This window comes from Bicyclus anynana, chromosome 2 (assembly GCF_947172395.1).
Source record: "Bicyclus anynana chromosome 2, ilBicAnyn1.1, whole genome shotgun sequence".
NCBI lineage: Eukaryota > Metazoa > Arthropoda > Insecta > Lepidoptera > Nymphalidae > Bicyclus > Bicyclus anynana.
This window is the reverse complement of record NC_069084.1, coordinates 9,925,267-9,946,340: the sequence shown is the minus strand read 5'-3', so window position 1 is coordinate 9,946,340 and position 21,074 is coordinate 9,925,267. Positions and strand designations below refer to the sequence as shown.

The following is a 21,074-nucleotide window of genomic DNA, read 5'->3' as shown; positions in this document are numbered from 1 at the left end:
CATTACGCAGGAAATAGAAGGAATGTTTTTTTATGTGGACGATTATATTAAAAACTAAATATCAATCACCATTATTTAATATCAATAAAAGTTAAGGCATATTAACTAATATATTAAATAAGCCATTTACTTCTTTCAAACTTTCTACCTACCTGAAGAGCACTATTCGTTCAATTAGAATACATAGGTACATTCTCTATATTTTACGAGAGTAAGTAATGAGTTATTGTTAACGATAAGCAAAGCAACGTAAGTATTTTCCTTTAAAATAAATACGTATGATTCATTCAGAATTTTCTACAAATGAAATACATTTTTGTTTTGATTTATTGCACCGAGTCCTCGATATTGTTATTCCATAGAATGTATGCAAGGATATGTAAGGAATTGTCATTGACATCCCTATATAAAGACCACACTATATAAAAGTGCACAATAATCACAAATTAACTATTGTGGTTAATGTTCCATAGAAATGGATGCGAGACAAATTATCTTTTTAACCTGCTTCTGCTAGTTCTACCTATATTACATTAAGCATCCAAAACAGTTCTAGTAAGATCTTATCAAGTTTGGCTAGGGAGGGAGAATAACACGAGCTGAAAAGGAAAGTTTTCACGAGTTCCGGGCTCGGCTCGGCGTTTTTCTCTATTTACCCGCACGTTGAATCCATGGAATGGTAAGATATTCTTCTCTCTAGTGCCCATTTCCATAATTAGATACCAACTAGTATAAATATTGAGATTTGTGGCTTTTGATTGTAGTTTCTTCTATAAATAAAATATATAAAGCTGATTTATAAATCCGTTTTCAACCCATTGCACATACTCCTACCTAATACAAATTGGTGTACCTAACTACTCACATGTGCAAGGGTATACACACGTTGTACCTTATTGGTTCCTATTAATTTTACCAATCATGATAAATTGTCAAAAGAACACGCATACCTACAAGTCGTTACTTATAAACCAGGTCGCGTAGCTTTCCTGTTAGTGCAAAACAAGCCACAAGATGAGACGGTGGTTGAATTATATTATTGTACTAGTGTGCGTTAGTGTCGGTGCATATTCACAAGATTACACTCTTACACACCATGAAGGTCAGAGCTTAGGGGATCCAATAGGTAAGTAGACTTGACTGTACGTCACTAAGTCTTAGAATAAAGACGATATGCCGATTTGATATTCCGTTGGAAGAGTACCTATACCCACTAGTAGGCAATCTAGTTCCTAAGGTGATACTGAGACAAAATATACCTTTTGTTACTTTTTGTATGTAGCTTTCTATTAATGAAAGGATTTTTAGAATCGATCTAGTAGATTCGGTTTGCTACAAAGAAACAATCAAAAATCTTTCCTCTACGTTTTCCATATTTGAATGTCACCTGAAATTTAAGTCTTTTTCGACATTAACCCATTAGAGGTCAAATGAAAAGTACAAATGATATTTTGAAATAATCTTCACTTACTTATTAAAAAACAAAGAAACAAGCATGAAATTGAAGAAAATACTGAAAAATATTAGATTTCATGAAATTACAGGGGTGTGCACAACTGAGTACAATGACCGCTTATGTATAAGCGGTCATTGTAAATTGTAAATTTTCAAAATACGCTTTATCAACACAAAGTGTTTTGAGACACTTCTTACATTACCAGCGCACTCTTACATGACAAAAGACACACTGCAGCGGTCTTTCAGCTTTGATGGGGTGACCTATTCATAGAATAGTACTCGTTGATCGTTACTAGTATCAAAATTCATTACATATAAAAGCCAAGAATTAGCATCGGACAAATCGAATATGTAAGTAAATAACACCCACCACCACTTTTTACCATGAACAGCAATTCTGTATAACGAGATAGACTCGTCAAGTTCATCAACGCCACCTATATTTTTGTTGTAAGTTTGAAATAAATGTGGTATCGCTACGTCTGTTTTCTCCCACTATTTTGGACTCCGTCGCTTGACAGTCCCTTATGGTTCTATGGTGTCGTACTTAGTTGCCATTATACATACACTATTATCGTTGCATTATCTTTTATCATAAGATGTTGCTGCTAAGTTGTTGTCAACAAGATGAAGGTTTCTTTTTATATCCCGGAACGTACGTCTTGATATAGATTTGGCGACGAATTCCAAGCCTATATCTTCATCTAGAGACCAGTACATTGCTTCTTGGGGTAACTTGTGATATCCAAATACGAGATTTTCTGTATAATATAATCATATCAACAATCTTTTCAAATATTTGTATAGGCCCCTTAGCTCTTCACAAATCCCATTTTTCCTATCACTGACTTCGCAAGGTGTTGTGATGTTGAAGTGTATGAAGGGGCACATTTCCGCCAGATTGGCATCGGATTGGATTGGCGGGTAACATCTTGTCGTCTTCTTTTTGACGCCAGTTCATCATCACTATCGTCGTTACTGCCATCTTCGGGATTCGTAAATACCTCTATAGTATGAGGTACATCATGGGGCATGAAACACCCTGCTATATCTTCCTCGGCACCTTCCTCTTCATCAGTCAATGTGCTTGGATCGGGTTGGTATGATAGCCAAATCACTTTCATCGTCATCACTATTTCGTAAAACACCATCAACAGCTGCCTCGAGCCCTATGTAGTAGCATTCTCAAGGTGTAAATTGTTGTTTATTTATTACAAGGAATATGTAAACTAAACCAGTTATTTTACTTACGTATGTTGTCATTGTACGCAAACGCGTACAGTACAATTTGTATGACCCTATTTTCGTTGTAGTTGTAAATAACTTATTGTATTCTAATTCAAATCTTACTTTGACATCTATTTTCTACTAATGTTATGAAAAAACAAACTTTTTATCGATGGTTATGAAAAAAAATATAATATCATTCACTTACGTGCACAACGTTTCCGTGATGCAACTTCAACTGACACTATTTATCAAAAAATGTCAGACTACCCGCATAATGTTTAACAAAATATCTAAACAGTTTTATAATAAAGTAAAATTATATGATTACCCTACTTAACTTTCCGAGTTCTACAATCTACACCTATGGATATGTCTGTACTCAGTTGCGTACAGTGACCTCAAATGGGTTAAGTAACCCATAAAAATTCAAGTAATTATGTTCACGGTTCTATCTATTAGTTTGTATCTTACTATTTAATTATTTTATTCGTGTGAAACTGAAATGTGGTGGTGCGATAACTTTCGTGTAATTGTTAATGGTAATATGGATTTCTACTTGTTTCATTCGGATACTTCTTTCATTGATAAGTTTTTACCATACAATAGAATCTATGGCTACATTGTATTTCATTAATTGCTTAACAGTGTCTCATCAGCCCAAAGTATTGTCTCCTTCCGGAGAATTTCGTGGAGGTTATAATGTGACTCGTCGTGGTCGAAAGTTCGAAACTTACCGCGGCATACGGTACGCTGAACCGCCGATTGGGAACCTGAGATTTCAGGTAAGACCGTCTTTTAGTGTTCAATATTTTAGAATCTAAGCTAATATAGATTAATGTTGGATATAGCTCAGATTTGCGATGTTTTGAACACTACAAAATGTCAAGTTATGGAGATCCATGGTCTGGCATGTGATTAATTTACCCTAGCTTTAGTGATTTATAGATTTACCCAGTCTAGTGGTAATTATCGCCAAACCATTTATAGGTTTCATTTTATCTACTATTACCGATTCTTAAGTCTTACGTTCTGTTATACCAGGTTTCTTAATGTATACGTAATTAAGGTCATCATTATTAGACTATTAATATGACCCAGGACAGGGCCAAGCCTCCTTCCTTATAGGATAGAGAATAAAAACAACTCTTGATTGAAATGATTTATTAAAGCTCAGATATTTTCAGCCTCCTAAACTAATTCTTCACTACAAAAGCCCTGTGGATGCTAGTGAGGATGGCCCAGCGTGTCCTCAGCCAACCAGACCAGGATACTACGTTGATGAAGACTGTTTAACTATTAACGTTTACACTCCTCTTAAGGAGAACAGGTAAATTACTCTCTCTCAAACTCTTAGCTCTTGCTAAAACAGAGAAAAGAATCTTCATTTTCCTTATCACCTTCTTCTTTATTTTCAAAATCACCCTAATCAGTTTTTACAACAAAAACAACATTAAAATAACGAGATAAGTAAAATAAAAAATCTTGACTTACCGAAATATTTATTTAAACTTACCTACGTAGGCTAAATAATCACATATCATTAATATTGCATAGCTATATACCAATAGCTTACGTTGTTACTCCTCTGGATGTCGAGGTCTAAAATAATAACTAGCTCTTATAAGTCGTCAATAATTTTGATGTTGTTGATGATTAAGATGACGTCATATTATTATTCAAAGAACAGCAAGACATTTCTTAGCTTCGTAAATTTACGGCGAAGCCAAAAGGAAGGGTGATGCCAAAAGGAATGATTTTGTATCATTCATACTAATTAAATACCATTTTAGTACTTGTTTGTGACCCTCGTAATTTTAATTTTAAGCTTTCGAATTTAATTATCACTATTAACTCATATCATAACCTCAAGTTTCAAAAGTACTTGTAAACTCAAACTATGTCAAACTTAACTTTGACCCAAGACCTCGCAATTTTACTTTTGCAGATCTCAACCGTTGCCTGTAATTTTCTACATCCATGGTGGAGGATTTTACTCATTATCAGGTCGAAGTGACCGTGCTGGTCCTCACTACCTGCTTGATCGAGATATCGTGCTTGTTACTATCAACTATAGACTTGGCTCGCTTGGTAACTATTCTATGCCCTTTTACAAGTAGATCATCATCATTATCAACCCATATTCGGCTAGTCTCCTCCTCCTGGCTCTAGTATCCTTTTAGATTGAGAAGGGTTAAGCCAATAGTCCACCACGCTAGCCCCATGCGGATTGGCAGACTTCACACACGCAGAGTACCTATTAAAAAATTTCTCTTGTATAGGTTTCCTTACTTTTTCCTTCACCGTTTGAGACTCGTGATATTTAATTTCTTAAAATGCACACAATTGGAAAGTTTGAGGTGCATGACCCGGACCGGATCAAACCCTCCGGAATCTGAGGTAGAGATCATACCCACTGGGCTATCACGGCTTGAATGTAACTACGCACATACAAAGTTCACAACACCAACGCAATTTCACCTGTCTATCGGTCTTTTACCGAATATACTTTGGAGAGTGTGCACAGGTACTTTACAATCTAGTTCCTTTATCCCTACTCTACCACGGAACAGGGTGACGACCTGAACAATGACATCCTATTTTTGTCCCCGCACGAAACATTTAGCATCAACGTCTTTAATAGGAACTGCGTCTGTTCCTACAATTTGAGCAACTTCACGGCAAGAGTGAATAGGCATCTTCTAGGCAAGAGCGCTTCGTCTTAAACCTCATCATTGCTTTCCATTAGGCATGATTGTAATCTAGAGCAAGCTTTGTAGTCTATGTGTTTTTCATGTAATATGACTGTAGTCAACACGAAGAAAAAATGCAGAAGCTTCCTTAGAAAATGCTGATAATAGTATATGCTTAAGCCTCCTTAGAAAATGCTGATAATAGTATATGTTTTTCCAGGTTTTCTCAGCACAGGTGATGAATTGGCTCCAGGAAATAACGGTTTGAAAGATCAAGTGGCAGCACTAAAATGGGTGCAACGTAACATTGCTGCTTTTGGTGGTGATCCTAATAGTGTTACTATTGCAGGCTGCAGCGTTGGCTCCAAAAGTGTGATGCTACATATGATTTCACCCATGTCAAAAGGTAATTTATACAAAGTAAGATAAGTAAGTACTATGTAGTAAGATAAGCAAGTATCTATCACAGAATTTACAGGACCTGAAAAAGAAAAAAAAGTCAATGAAAGAAAATAAATCAGACAATTCTACTGGTTAAATAGTTAGGTATATTGAAGAGCGCAAGCAAGACACCATGTTATATCTAAGAGTTGTTTAACTTCAGTAATATCGATAATATCTATAATGAAAAAGTTTATTTTGCCAAAAATATTTCTTTTTACATTTAGGTCTTTTTCATCGTGGCATCTCAATGAGTGGGTCGCCGCTTTATCCGTCGCCTTCACCAGATAACTTGTACAATCTGGCTGAGAAGCAAGCACGCGTACTGAACTGTCCCTCTGACAATTCTAAAGTTATCGTTGACTGCCTGAAGACGAAGACAGCACGAGAGCTCGGAGACTCTTTAAAAGGATTCAATGTAAGTGTTAATGTCAGTTTGAAGTTTTCATAGTCACTTTCCTTGTTGTACCTACCTACCTGATGGATCAAACACGATGGGATGTTCTATTTAGAGCCACGTAAATACAATATAACTGTATATAGCTTGACTTGAAATATAAAATACTAGCGGACGCCCGCGACTTCGTCCGCGTGGAATTCAGTTTTTCACAAATCCCACGGGAACCATGGATTTCTCCGGGATGAAAAGTAGCCTGTTATTTCAGAGTAAAATCTATTTCCATTCCCAGCCAAACCGCTTCAGTAGCCGCAGCGTAAAGGAGGAACAAACATACACACATCAAAATCCGTTGCGTAGTTTTAAAGAATGTCTTTATTATAAAGGGATATACAGCGTGTCCCGTTATTAGTACGACATACTCTACAGGGTGATAGCTGACAACAAGGCCATCTAAAATAACGCAATGTAATATGTTGGCCAAAATTTTACGATTTTTAAGTTATGTTGATTTTTGTATATTGTACAAAATGTAACTTAAAAACCGTAAAATTTCGGCTAACATACATTGCGTTATTTTAATAGGTCTTGATGTCAGTTATCACCTTGTAAAGTATGTCGTAATATTTACGGGACACTGTATAGGGACAGAGAAAGCGACTTTGTTTTATACTATGTAGTGGTTTATTGTGCTAGCTTTCCTTGTACACCATAGTACATTGCCCAATGCCTCCTTTGAGGTTATTTCTTCATCCGAAGCGCCCAATATCTTAAGGCTTTGCCGAACAGAACGCGAATTTAGCGCGCGTTAAAGCGCCTTTCTGACGCCACGCTATACTTAGCGTCGAATTGTGTTAGTTGTACTATGACAGTAGGTATTAGCGGTCGAATAGACCAATAATTGGTCTAATAATAATAATAATAAAGCTTTATTGAATTCCATATAAATCTTAAAAACTAACACACAATCTTAAATAACATATCTAAAATAAATTTGATTTTTTTTTTGTTTATATTTACACGTTTTTTATTTATTTATTTTTATATGGACCCCCTAAGGGTAAAAGCCTCCTCCAATGTTTTCCACCTTTCCCTATCTTTAGCTGCATCTTGCCATTTCACTCCCGCTGTCGCCTCTATTTCGTCTACCCATCTAGCAGCTGGGCGGCCTCTCGATCTTGTGCCTATTGGACCTGCCCATTTCATCACTCTTTCGGTCCATCTTCTGTCGGTACATCTATATATATCATAATTATATATATATATATATCATAATTGGTCTATTCGACAATTATTGTCGCTAGAAGCATACGTCGCGGTTAGGTCTGTTTGACAGTTAATACTGTTAAAGTACGCGTTGTTTGGCGAAAACTCTATCCCTAACTCTTGAACCAATGACGTCCACAATGACGTCCACAATGATGTACCACTAACTCTTGAACCACAATGTAAAATTGGTACCAAAATGATTGTTGTAACATAATACACACGGTGTAATACATATTTTTTGGATTCGACTGCCGTACATTACCAATTTTACATTGTGGTTCAAAAGTTAGTGGTACATCAAAACACAAAAGACATTTTTCGAGCTAAGCCTAGTCTATTATATTAGCATCATTATCAACATAATTATCAGGCGATAGACGTCCACTGCTGGTCATAGGCCTATTGCATGGACCTCCAAGCACAATGATCTCGTGCCAGCATCCAGCGGCTCCCTGTAACCCGCATTATATAAGAGTCTATTATATAAGATCTTGAAAAAAATTACTCTCCAGCACAAGGGGGTGTAACACTAGACTGCTACTGGGAATTCAAGGGAGATAGGTAATACAATATTTCAATCTTCCCATTTCTCAACTCCAGGTTCAAAATTAGCTCTGGAAATTTCGAAGGAGAAAGAAAAGCTTATATTTCATAGACCGACTCAAGACTCGAACTCCTTATCTTTAAACAATTAGAACCTCGTGATCCGAAACCACATTGACTAATGAGGTATGATAAGTAGGGTAAAATACCCACATTTATTTGAACAGGAAGGAAAATAAAATAGTATAAACATAATAAAAATATTTATATTAACAACCAACGGACGCCCGCGACTTCGTCCGCGTAAAAATCGATGTATCGATACCTAATAAATAGTCCACTTATCATTTTACATTTACAAATGTACCTAGTAAAATTAAGGACTTTCCGTACAAACTTTCTACCCCTACTTCATCCATTTCTGATTTTGTTTTCGCGACAAAAAGTATCCTATTATCTTTCTACGTATTATGGTCTCAAATCGTCTTAAGTATCATTTGAATTCATTCTGTAGTTTCAGCGTGATGCCCGGTCAAAAAAAAAGGCAAACAGACAGACAAAAAATATAAAATAGGCTTCAGTATCGATCTCCTACCTCTACCCTACTCCTACCCTACCCGTACCCTAACTGTATCCTACCCCTACCCTACCCGTAGGGTACGGGTAGGGTAGGGGTAGGATAACCTACCTACCCGTAATCTTCCCTTTCCCTACCCCTAGGATAGGGGTAGGCCCTACCCCTAACCTAGGCATACACTACCCTACCCTGCCCTACCCCACCCTACCCCTAACCTAGGCATACACTCCACTACCCTGCCCTACCCCACCCTACCCTACCCTACCCTACCCTACCCTATACCTTCCCTACCTTACCCCTACCCTTAGCAAAATCGGTCCAGCCCTATGAGCGTGGTGCGATGACAAAGGAATGTAGAGACTTCTATGCTAAAATTATAATCTTTGGATCTACTGGACCGATTTGAAAGATTGTTTTACCAATAGAAAGCTACGTTATTTGCGAGTGTCATAGGCTATGTTTGATTCCCATATTCACACAGGAACGGGAACTACGTAATTGGAAGCGCGGGGCGTCATGTAGCGGAATTTCTGCGTCTTTTAGAAATTTTGTATTATCTCCGAAACTATTTAACTAATTAACATACTATAAAGGGCAAATCTTATCTCCATAATATCCTTGTGATTATTAAATAATTTATTTTAAAAAGGATTTAAGTTAAGTAGCATAAATAATGACGCAAACCTAAGTATATAAAATTTATAATTTTTAAAACACAAAAGGTACTATATCTGCTAATATATAGAAGATAGATATATGGTGTCGCGGACTTTTTTGTAGAACTTTTAAAGATACATAAAGCCTCCATACATTAATTTCAATTTTACACAATGGTTAAGGCAGCGCATGCGAATAAGTCTGCTTAAGAGGATTTTCGGTCCGACCTGTATGACAAAAACTGTGTTAACTCGGCGAATATATATCATACTAATATAAAATATAGCCTATAGCACTCCCCGATAATGTAGCATTCTACTGGTGAAAGAATTTTTGAAATCGGACCAGTAGTTCCGAAGATTACCCCATTTAAAAAATGTGACAAACTTACAAACTTACAAACTTTACCTCTTTATAATATTAGTATAGATATAGATTTAAGATATTACTAACTCTTTTGGTGGTGGTAAATTATTATAGTTTATTGTAGCTATAATTTTAAAAATTGAAGGATGACATAGATCCGCCTCCAAAGCCCCCAGACCCGGGTCCATCCCGTAAACGACACGGAGAGAATGCAGAAGTCCCATCCTCCAAAAAACCCAATGACTCCCAATCCATTCCTTCCATACAAAATGTATATGTTCACCCATCATTTTCCGACGGCCCCAAATCATACTCATTAGATGACAAAGGTCCGTTCATTGTCCAAGTGTCACGTGATGTAGTTGACCCATCGTCTGGTGCCTCTTTAAGAGCCATAACTTTTGGCCAATTTCTGCACAAAAATAAAATAGACTCAATTGTTAATAGGTGGCATTAAAAATGTAGGGCGTAACAAAATTATTGTTGAATTTTGCTCGGCACAGAGTGCCAACTGATTTTTGACTAACCCAATATTAACACTATGTAAATACAAAGCAATTATCCCGACATACAACATTTCCAGGATGGGTCTGGTTAAAGGTGTACCAATAGAATGGACGATGGACGAATTTGTAGAGTCTATTGAGCTCCCTACTGGTTGTGGAATCGTTCTCAAGGCCAGAAGATTAAATAGGAAAACCACCAGTGAGGGTGTAACCACATGGGTGCCGACCCAGACTGTTGTAGTAACTTTCAGAGGGCAGATGCTCCCTGAAAGACTCTACTCCTACTACTCCTCTCTCCGTGTCGAAGTGTACAAATTTCCCACGATACAGTGCCAAAACTGTTGTCGGTTTGGCCACATTAAACTGGCTTGCAGATCCAAAGCGAGATGCTACAGATGTGCTCAACCCCATTCAGGTGATTCATGCCCTGTTACACAGGTTGAATCTACTTGTTTATATTGTTCTGGCAAACACTTTGCCACAGACAAGGACTGCCCTGAATTCTCTCGTCAGCAGTCCATAAAACTGGTAATGTCACAAAATAATATATCTTACATGGAAGCAGCGTCTCAGTTCCCCCCTGTGCGTACCTCGTATGCAGAGGTAGCAAAAGAAATGCCTTCCTCTTCCCCTAGGACTCCCTCCAGATCTCAACATCCCTCAACAACTTCATATCGCCAGACAATATTCCGCTCCCCTCGACCCCGTGCACCTCTGGGGAAAGGGTATGACAAAAGAGCTCATCAGAATATTGTTGGTGAATGTTCCTCATCCCAACCAAATGGTTGCGCTCTCAACAATAATAATGTTGATGTCCCTTCTCAGGGTCGAATTTTAGAAATATTATCAGAATTTTTAGTCAATATTATAGCTCCTTGTAGCGAAATCCCCCTACCGCCCAACGTTGCCCATAACTTATCCCAACTTTTCAAAATTCTCAATAATGGACCCAATAACCCTACTTCAATGGAACTGTAGAAGCCTACGTTCCAAAAAACACGAATTAATTTCCATCATAAATCTGCACAAACCTGTCATTGTTGCCGTCTCGGAAACATGGCTGATTCCAGGTTCTCGTATTCGGGTTCCAGGTTTCTCCTGCTTGCGGGATGACAGGGATGACGGTTGTGCTGGTAGTGCCATCCTTCTGAGGCACTCCCTTCCTTATTCCCAAATTCCTCTCCCTCCGCACAGCCAACAGTTTAATGCTGTGGCTGTTCGTTCTTTAGATATTTCTTTTGTGTCTCTGTATATTCCTCACCCTTCTTCTTCTGTTTTTCCTGAAATCCAATCTATCCTATCTTCTCTTCCCAGTCCGGTCATAGTCATGGGTGACTTCAACACTCACCACACTATGTGGGGGTGTCATGCCACTGATGGGTTTGGTCCTCTACTTATAGATATACTGGACGATGTTAACCTTTGCATCCTCAATGATGGTTCTCCTACACGTCGAGCATATCCTGGTCAAAATCCAAAATCTGCAGTGGACCTTTCCCTCTGCTCCTCAAACCTGGCTTCCCAAATGAACTGGAGGGTGCTGCCGTCCACCCATGGCAGTGACCATTTTCCTATCATAATCTCATTAAATAATAGATCCCTTCCCATCCCCAACTATGACCCTCTTTTAAAATATAAACTTAAAAAAGCCAATTGGGCAGCGTATGCCCAATCGGTTGACTGCACGATTGATTCCCTGCCAAGTCTTGAGGTGGATAAAAATACTTTGATTAGTTATGAATCTTTTCTAAATTGTCTTAAACGTTCGGCTGATTCACATATCCCAAGAAAACATCCTCCCAAAAAACACATGCTTTCACCTCCCTGGTGGGATGATGAATGCAGTGATTTATTTAGGGAAAGAACCTCTGCAGAGGAGGCATACTCGTCTTGTATGTCCCTAAGAAATTTTTTAGTCTACCAAAAACTCGATGCTAAAGCCAAAAGGGTTGTATCAAAAAAGAAAAAGTTAGGCTGGATGGGTTTCTGTGAATCCCTTAGTCCTCGTTCTCCTTCCTCTATTGTTTGGACAAATATTAGAAGATTCCGTCGTTCCCTTAACCATGTTGACCGAACTTCTAATAATCCCTCCGATTGGCTTGACAACTTTGCAAACAAACTGGCTCCACCCTCTGTCCGTCGCCAATATCTTTGTCACCGGTATGTTAGCAAAGTGTTACAGTTATCATCACATCCTCTTTGGGCCAAATTAACTCAATTGTCCCGCACTCCCCACTGTCGTTACTCCTCTTCCTATTTGCTAGATAGCTTCTTGAAATTTAATAGCCTCCCTCATCCTATATCAAAATTCCAATGTAACCCACTTTTTTCCACCTCATATAAAGCTCTATTATATAACCCTCCTATCATCACAGATCTTGGCCTAGTTAAAGGAGCCCCAGATACTAGCATTAAATTTCAAGCCATATTAATCAAAATTGGTCAAATCATCTGCATATTTATACTGATGCATCAAAGTTATCCCCAGATGGATGCGTTGGTGCTGCCTGCTGGGTTCCCAGGTATAAGATAATATTGAAATTCAAATGTCCTCCCGAGTCTTCTGTGTTCACAGGAGAAGCCACTGCTATATTGGAAGCAGTCCTGTTTGCACAGTCCCATAACATTCAACAGACGGTTATTTTTACAGACTCTTTAAGTTGTTTATTGTCCATTAAAGAAAACCCATTCAAAAGCAAATCAAGATTTCACATTATCTTAAAGATCAGGCAAGCTCTGCTGTCAAGTTATCAAAGAGGATTATCCATCTTGCTTGTTTGGATCCCAAGTCACTCCGGAATCCCTGGAAATGAGACTGCTGATTCATGTGCAAAAGCTGCTGTGCTAACTGGCTCCCTTGAACATTTTGAAAATTCTTCACAAGACTTGACTGCCCTTACAAAAACTTATCTGGATAGATCCTGGGAGTCCTTCTGGAATTAATCAAAATTGGTGGAAGGCAAACATTATTCATCTATCCAGCTAAATATACCACGACGTCCCTGGTTTTTCTTTCAAAAAATGACTGAACGTTGGGTTCTAACAACTATTTCCCGTTTGCGTCTTGGTCACTCATGTACACCTGTGCATCTAAACAAGCTCCGGATTAGGGATAACTCTATCTGTGAGTGTGGTTTGGATGAAGGCACTGTCACTCATCTCCTTTTTAACTGTCCCAGACTTCTTCATCCTCTCTATGACGTTCTTCCCCCAAAAGTCCCTCGTCCTTTAAGTGTTAAATGTTTGTTAATGTTTGTGTTTAGTCCATATTGTAGATTTTTATGTAAATATGTAGAATGTAATAAGATCAAATTGTAATATGGTTTATATATTTTGTTTATTAATATATGTTATTTGTGTTGTTTTAGGTTAAGAACTAACAAAATAATATCATTTAATATTAACTATTTAGTAGATTCTCAAAATTAAATTTGTCAGCCTTCACCGAACAATCTCCATTGTGCCTCCTCCATCTACTCGACACTGGCGAGATAAACAGTGCCCAGTTGGCACAAATGAAAGCCATAAAGAAGAATTGAATTGAATTGAAATCCTTAACTTTTATTAATAAATATGGATATATTTCGGATCCTCACTTCATGTACTTACCAAATTAATTGATATTTGATATGAGTCAATACCTTATTTACATTGAAGGCAGCTTTTGTCACAGCCTATTCGATAAGGTTTCTAAAATGCTTATGGATAAATGTTTCTATAACTTAAATGAGTATTTAAATTACAAATTTTAATGATATTCTTTTTTTTTTGACGTATGATAAATATTTTGACATAATTTTAATTGACATGTGTGTTTGACATAATTTTAATTGACATTTTAACATTTCACTGGTAAAAATTACTTGACTTTGCACTAAATTTAACAAGGTTTAATAATTTTGACAGTATATATTATGACTATTATTTTATTTTATCTGTCACAGTAGTTTTGAGTTACATTTGTCATAATCATTGAATCTTAAAATGTTAAATTGTATAAGCTATTACATATGTTTTCTTTTTTATTTGTTTGCTTTTAAATTAAGATTATACATAGTCTATTTAAATTTTTCATACACCAAATTATTATGGTAGAGAGTATCAGGGTCTTATTATATTTAAGTAATCTTTGTAAACCTGCTTTCTGATGAATAAATAAATTATTATTATTATTATTATTATTATTAAGTTTTGACGGCTTCCGTGGCGCAGTGGTATGCGCGGTGGATTTACAAGACGGAGGTCCTGGGTTCGATCCCCGGCTGGGCAGATTGAGATTTTCTTAATTTGTCCAGGTCTGGCTGGTGGGAGGCTTCGGCCGTGGCTAGTTACCACCCTACCGGCAAAGACGTACCGCCAAGCGATTTAGCGTTCCGGTACGATGCCGTGTAGAAACCGGAAGGGGTGTGGATTTTCATCCTCCTCCTAACAAGTTAGCCCGCTTCCATCTTAGACTGCATCATCACTTACCATCAGGCGAGATTGTAGTCAAGGGCTAACTTGTAAAGAATAAAAAAAAAAAAAAAAAAAAAAAGTACGTAAAGAAGGGCCGCTGTTGGTATTTTTTAATGACTACCCGCAAATAGTTATTGAAATATTGTGTATTGTGTTTATCACGTTATAATTCTTATTGTTTATTTGTTATTATATTATTGTTTTTAGTTTATTTGTTAGCACTACTATTATTACTACTTTTTACTATTCTTGTACGCTCAAACTGAAATATATTGTATTAGCCTATAAGTTTCACATAAGTGAATGAGTGAATTCTTTGTGAAATAATAAATATTTTTAAACCCAAGAATACGATCTTGTTACAGAGTTATCTCACGCAACGTTCCCCGAGCCGGTCACGTCGGTGAGACCGCCGCCCGCCCCGCCAAAGCCCAAGTCGCAAGCTTACCCTGTACAGCCTGGTGGGTTTCTTTCAAAATCACCGTCATTAACAACTAGGGTTCCCAACATTTCTTGCGATAAATATAGTATTTTCCAGATTTTGCGATAAAAAAATATAGTACACTTTAAAAGTTTAGTATTTTACGAAATAAGCGTTAAAACACGTTTGTTTTCTAAAAAACTATATTTATTTATACACTTATTGTATTTTTCAAGAATTTTTGTCTTAAGTAAATAAAAGATATTAAATGGTTTTTAACGTTTTTCAAGGTTATTTTTTTAATCGTCAATTTTAAGTTTGGAATTCCATAAGATAGACAAGTTTGGATTCAATAATAATGATCATAAAATTTAAAGTTCATAAAGTTGTTAAAAATATAGCATTTTTGCGTACTATATATTTCTTAAACAGTATATAGTACGCAGACCCGAAATGTAGTATATATTATAGTACGGTAGTAATATAATACTGTATATTATAGTACGGTTGGCAACCCTATTAACAACCCATATTCGGCTCACTGTTGAGCACAAGTCTCTTCTCAGAATGAGAGGGGTTAGGCTAATAACCCATTGCGGATTGGCAGACTTCAGACACGTAGAGAATTAAGAAAATTCTCAGGTATGCAGATTTCCTAACTAAGGTTTTCCTTCACCGTTTGAGACACTTGATATTTAATTTCCTAAAATGGTCCTGGGTTCGATCCCCGGCTGGGCCGGTTGAGGTTTTCTTAATTGATCCGTGGCTAGTTACCACCCTACCGACAAAGACGTACCGTCAAGCTATTTAGCGAATCTTTAAATAGACATTGCATTCAACCGAACGGAACGGAACGGGAACCACGCGGGTAAAACCGCGCGGCGTCAGCTATATTAGTATATAGAGAGAGAGAGAGAGTACCGGCCTTAGACCATTAAAAAGAATGGACCTGTTTCGCACCCAAATTCACCAACAAAAAAGCCTGTCGTTTTTTGAGGGGGACGAGGTAAACTCACACATCGAAAACATTTAACACCATTAAGTATATTCTGTGTCCATACACTACACACAATTATATAATTGACTCGCAATACACACACGCGTAATTTTTACACAGTCTAACAAACATATTGCTTATACTATCCACAGATTAAATACATGGAAAATTCGATTACTGATGTTTGGCTGTTTCGTCAAAAGAACCGATTTTTTTATAAATGGTTTTTATTACAAATTTGATAAAATTGAGGTACCGTTTTTTATGCCATTCAACTACACAAACCGGAATTTTTAGGGAGCTCTTTACACGACGAAAACGATTACAACAACGAAACATCGATTCTATAGCAACAGTTTTTATAAACGCGTTAGATCATTGATTCTTGATCTTTGACAGACGGGTAATGGTTTACGAGGCAGGTCCTTTATTTTTAATGGTCTAAGGTAGCGGCTGTTACTATGGTGTGCAGAGCAACCAAGACTACAAATCCGCCACTGATCGTAACATTCATGAACAGGTGTACGTGAGAGCGCGACGGCGATGGCCCGCCTGTGCAACCTGCCTCCAGCACCGACACACACCGACACAGTGTTCCCCTCAAGCCGCTCGCCAGCACACAGCGCCGTGTCACTGCCTGCGCCCAGGATCATCAGCCAGCCACCGTCGCCAGTTGGAAAACAGATCGCCAGCGTACCGCCCACTGAGGCTGACTAAATGACCACCAGGGATCTATTTAGAATAGAATAGAATATCTTTATTTGTCCACACACAAGTGAACAAAAGTTGTGGCGCTGGTTTTCAGGTGAAACCTTGTGTGTTCACGGACGTGTCTACGACTATGGTTAACTTAAAACTTACAACAAACCAAATCTATTCCTGATGATAACAATATATGTATATTAAACTAAAGTTTAATAAGTTTAATTAGTTCGTGCCATTTTGTATGGGGCGTTTTTCAGGGATCCGTGGCAGCGCCGCAAATCTGACCATTTAAATCCCTGTAGCTCCGAAAGTAATGATCGCAAATACCCTGTTCCTTTTACAAAATTGCTTTACTATTAGCATACTCTTAATTTATACAATTTAAAAATCTGTCATCATCCCTATTGGCCGTTAAGGGTTACTATGTATCCCGAACCACCGACGATCTATTACATCGTTTTTAGTTTCGCCATGTTAGTCTGTCTGTCCGCGATTTAGTGCAGAGACTACAATGCTGTATAGTCTGGCAAGCTCGTTGATGACACTCGTGGTGTGAAATCGTGCGTGCGGGGAAGTGAGGTGCATCAGTCGTGGGTTTTTCATTCATCGCTACACGGCCCCCGGCCTGCGCAGACCATCGGGAGTGTTACGAACGAAGTTGCCAAGCTATAATTTAGCATGACTATGAACATCTTCCGATGTTGATTTATCGTTATTTAATGTACCTATTGGAGTTATTTATACCATTTTGCCAGATTTTCTCATAAAAATGTTTATTTACACAAGTCAATTTGTATATACTTATTGCATTAACTTGTATTGTCGGTATATTTTTTTTTATAATTCAAGTTCCAAATGATGACAGAAGATATTTATCAGTATAAAAATATGCAAACGTCATGTATTGGATGGATACCTATGTATACCTAAACATGTAAAAAAAATAATAAGAATTAACCCTTAGCACCACCCGTTATTTCCAACCAAACATATAACACACACTCGTGGGGGAGCTAGGTCCGCCATATATCATACTAGCGGACGCCCGCGACTTCGTCCGCGTAAATTTCGATGTCAACTTTACTACTACCCCTACCCTACCCTACCAATACCCCAACGCTACCCTACCCTACCACTACCCCAACGCTACCCTACCCAACCCCTACCCTACCACTTCCCTATCCTACCCGTACCTCTACTCTACCACTACCCTACCTCTACCCCTACCCTACCACTACCCTAAACCCGGCCCTAAACCTACCCTACCCCTACGCTTCCCTACCCGTACCCTACCCTACCCTGTAACTTCTCTATCTTACTCCTACCCTTAGCAAAATCGGTCCAGTCCTTCGAGAGTGGTGGTATGACCAAGAGAAATAGAGACTTCTATGCTAATAATATAAAGAGGTAAAGTTCGTGTGGTTGTAGGAGGTAATCTCTGGATCTACTGGACCGATTTGGAAAATTGTTTTACCAATAGAAAGCTACGTTATTTGCGAGTGTCATAGGCTATGTTTGATCCCCATATTCACACGGGAACGGAAACTACGTAAATGAAAGCGCCGTGCGTCATATAGCGGAATTTCTGCGTCTTTTAGAAATTTCGTATTATCTCCGAAACTATTTAACTAATTAACATACTGTAAAGGGCAAATCGTATCTCCATAATATCCTGGTGATTATTAAATAATTTATTTTAATAAGGATTAAAGTTTAGTTGTATAAATAATGACGTTAACCCAAGTATATAAAATTAATAATTTTTAAAACACAAAAGGTACTATATCTGCTAATATATAGAAGATAGATGTATGGTGTCGCGGACTTTTTTGTAGAACTTTTAAAGATACATAAAGTCTATATACATTAATTTCAATTTTACACAATAGTTAAGGCAGCGCATGCGAATAAGTCTGTTTAAGAGGATTTTCAATCCGACCTGTATGACAAAAACTGTGATAACTCGGCTAATATATATGATACCAATATAAAATATAGCCTATAGCACTCCCCGATAATGTAGCATTCTACTGGTGAAAGAATTTTTAAAATCGGACCAGTAGTTCCGAAGATTACCCCATTTAAAAAATGTGACAAACTTACAAACTTTACCTCTTTATAATATTAGTATAGATTTTATTTAATTGGAAATTAACATTTTATTTCAGTTTTTTTTTTGGTAAAAATAAAAATATTAAAAGACATAATATTACTAGTCAGCAAACATTAAACAAAAATGTAATATTTATATCGTGTTACTTAAAATAAGTAGGTAAAGTTTGAAGTTTTGGTAACATTTTTTTTAAATCTAATTCATGACTGACTATAGAAACTGAAGAACAAAGACAATTTAACTTTAAAAATTTACTTGATTTTTGAAGTTAAATTGTCTTTCTACGTTAACTTTTAATAATTACTAACTTACTCTTTTTATATAGGTATTGATGTATCTATGCTCAATGTACCTGTACAACTATTTTTAATTAATAAATGTTTAATATTTTAATATATATTTTTTTATTAATCAAGGATGTATTTTATCACCAATGCCTATGGGGTACTCAACATATACTTAAGGGGAGTAATTCATGGGGAAGGTCATGCAAAACTAGAATAAAGGATTTCAAATTTTAGGTCAGCGTGTTGCAAATCTATGTTGCTACAAGTAGATGACATTAGTATTGAGTCACTACATCATTTTTAGGGTACCGTAGTCAACAAGGAACCTATTTAGTTTCGCCATGACAGTTTGTCTGTCCACAGTTTAGCTCAGAAACTATTACTACTAGAAAGCTGTAATTTAGCATGTATGACGTATGTACATGTATTTTGAATGTGTGTACATTAAAAAAGTTTCGACAAAGTCGTAAAATTTAATCTTGAAAAAACCTGCCATGTGCGTGCGGGCCACGCGCAGTGAAGGGTCCCGTAGATTAAGATAGCACTTTAATCCCTTAAATAATGCACAAAAATGTACCCTTTGGTCCCACGTTTGTATGGAGACTAGGTTTCTCCATTCATCTGTGGTCCAGATTCCAGGTCATCCAGAAGTGGATAAACATTTTGATGCATATCTTTAAGTACCTACTCGTATATCATTATAAAAATAACGATTTTTAAAATGATATAAATGCTGCCTGCGTGATGTTCACCCTACCAAGGGCGGCGAGTTTTTATAAGTATTTTTAGGTATTAGTTTTAATTTATTTTAAATTTATAGTTGTAAATATAATGATATTTCCTTTTATTTTATTTTTATAATAAATTTAGCGTAGTTAAATATTGTTGTCTTAGCTAGTATAAATATTTGTACTATTTATGATTCGATAATTGTATTTTCTAATAATCTATTAGACTTTTAATTCTTTAATTTTAATAATTTTGACAATAAATGTCAACAATTTATCTGTATCAGAAACACAAAAATATTAATATACTTTATTCTTTGACACCTATACTTTATTATATAATACTGGCTGTTTTTGGTGCATTTGTCTTAAAAAACAAAAGCTGGTGTGCGCACTTTGTTATCTGTGCAAAAATGACAAGCCAAAATGTCATCTATACTTCTATACTAATATTATAAAGAGGAAAACTTTGTATGTTTGTTTGTTTGTAATGAATAAGCTCAAAACTACTGGACCTATTTTAAAAATTCTTTTACCATTCGAAAGCTACATTATCCACAAGTAACATAGACTAAATTTTATTTTGGAAAAAAATAGGGTTCCGTAAGATATTTGAATTTTTCGGGCACAAGGTGTAAAAAATAAACCAGATAAGTTACTTAGGTGTACGCTGCCTAAACTATAAAAGATAGAACCATAAAATGTTCTAATTAATTATTGTAGATCTTATGAATATCTACAAAAAAGTCCGCGGCACACTTTACCTATCTATGTCGAGTGAGGCACAACAACCATTTTTTTATTTTAAAATTTTGATTTTTTTGGACTACATTCAAACGCATTTATTTTACTCATGCTATTAATCCTTATCAAAATAAATTATTTCATCACTAAGTTCAGTTTATGTAGATAATATTTGGTCTTTGAGTGATTAAAATTGGACGTTTGGTTTTGAAGTTATGGCGAAATTAAAATATTACGATTTCTGCTGCACGGCCCCTTGCGAAGTGGGCGTCACCAATACGGGGGTGCTTAAGGTATATTTAAGAAACGTTTCGTGGTACTTTCGAATCGTCGTTGGGTAGGGGTAGGGTAGGATTAGAGTAGGGGTAGGGTAGGGGTAGGGTAGGGGTAGGGTAGGCGTAGGTAGGGGTAGGGTAGGGGTAGTTTAGAAGTAGAGGTAGGGGTAGGGTAGGGGTAGGATAGGGGTAGTTGAAAGTGTACATCGGGTTTC

At 36.9% G+C, this 21,074-nt stretch overlaps 1 protein-coding gene across 1 annotated transcript; it reads left to right on the top strand.

Moving 5' to 3' along the window:
* Window positions 1-978: 978 nt before the first annotated feature.
* Window positions 979-19,843, top strand: LOC112054953 (carboxylic ester hydrolase-like). Its single transcript, XM_052888698.1, has 8 exons — window positions 979-1,126; window positions 3,334-3,470; window positions 3,873-4,015; window positions 4,634-4,776; window positions 5,599-5,784; window positions 6,047-6,237; window positions 14,955-15,050; window positions 16,528-19,843. The coding sequence occupies exons 1-7, from the start codon at window positions 1,015-1,017 to the stop codon at window positions 14,994-14,996; spliced, it is 954 nt and encodes a 317-aa protein (XP_052744658.1). The 5' UTR covers window positions 979-1,014; the 3' UTR covers window positions 14,997-15,050; window positions 16,528-19,843.
* The last annotated feature ends 1,231 nt before the right edge of the window (window positions 19,844-21,074 follow it).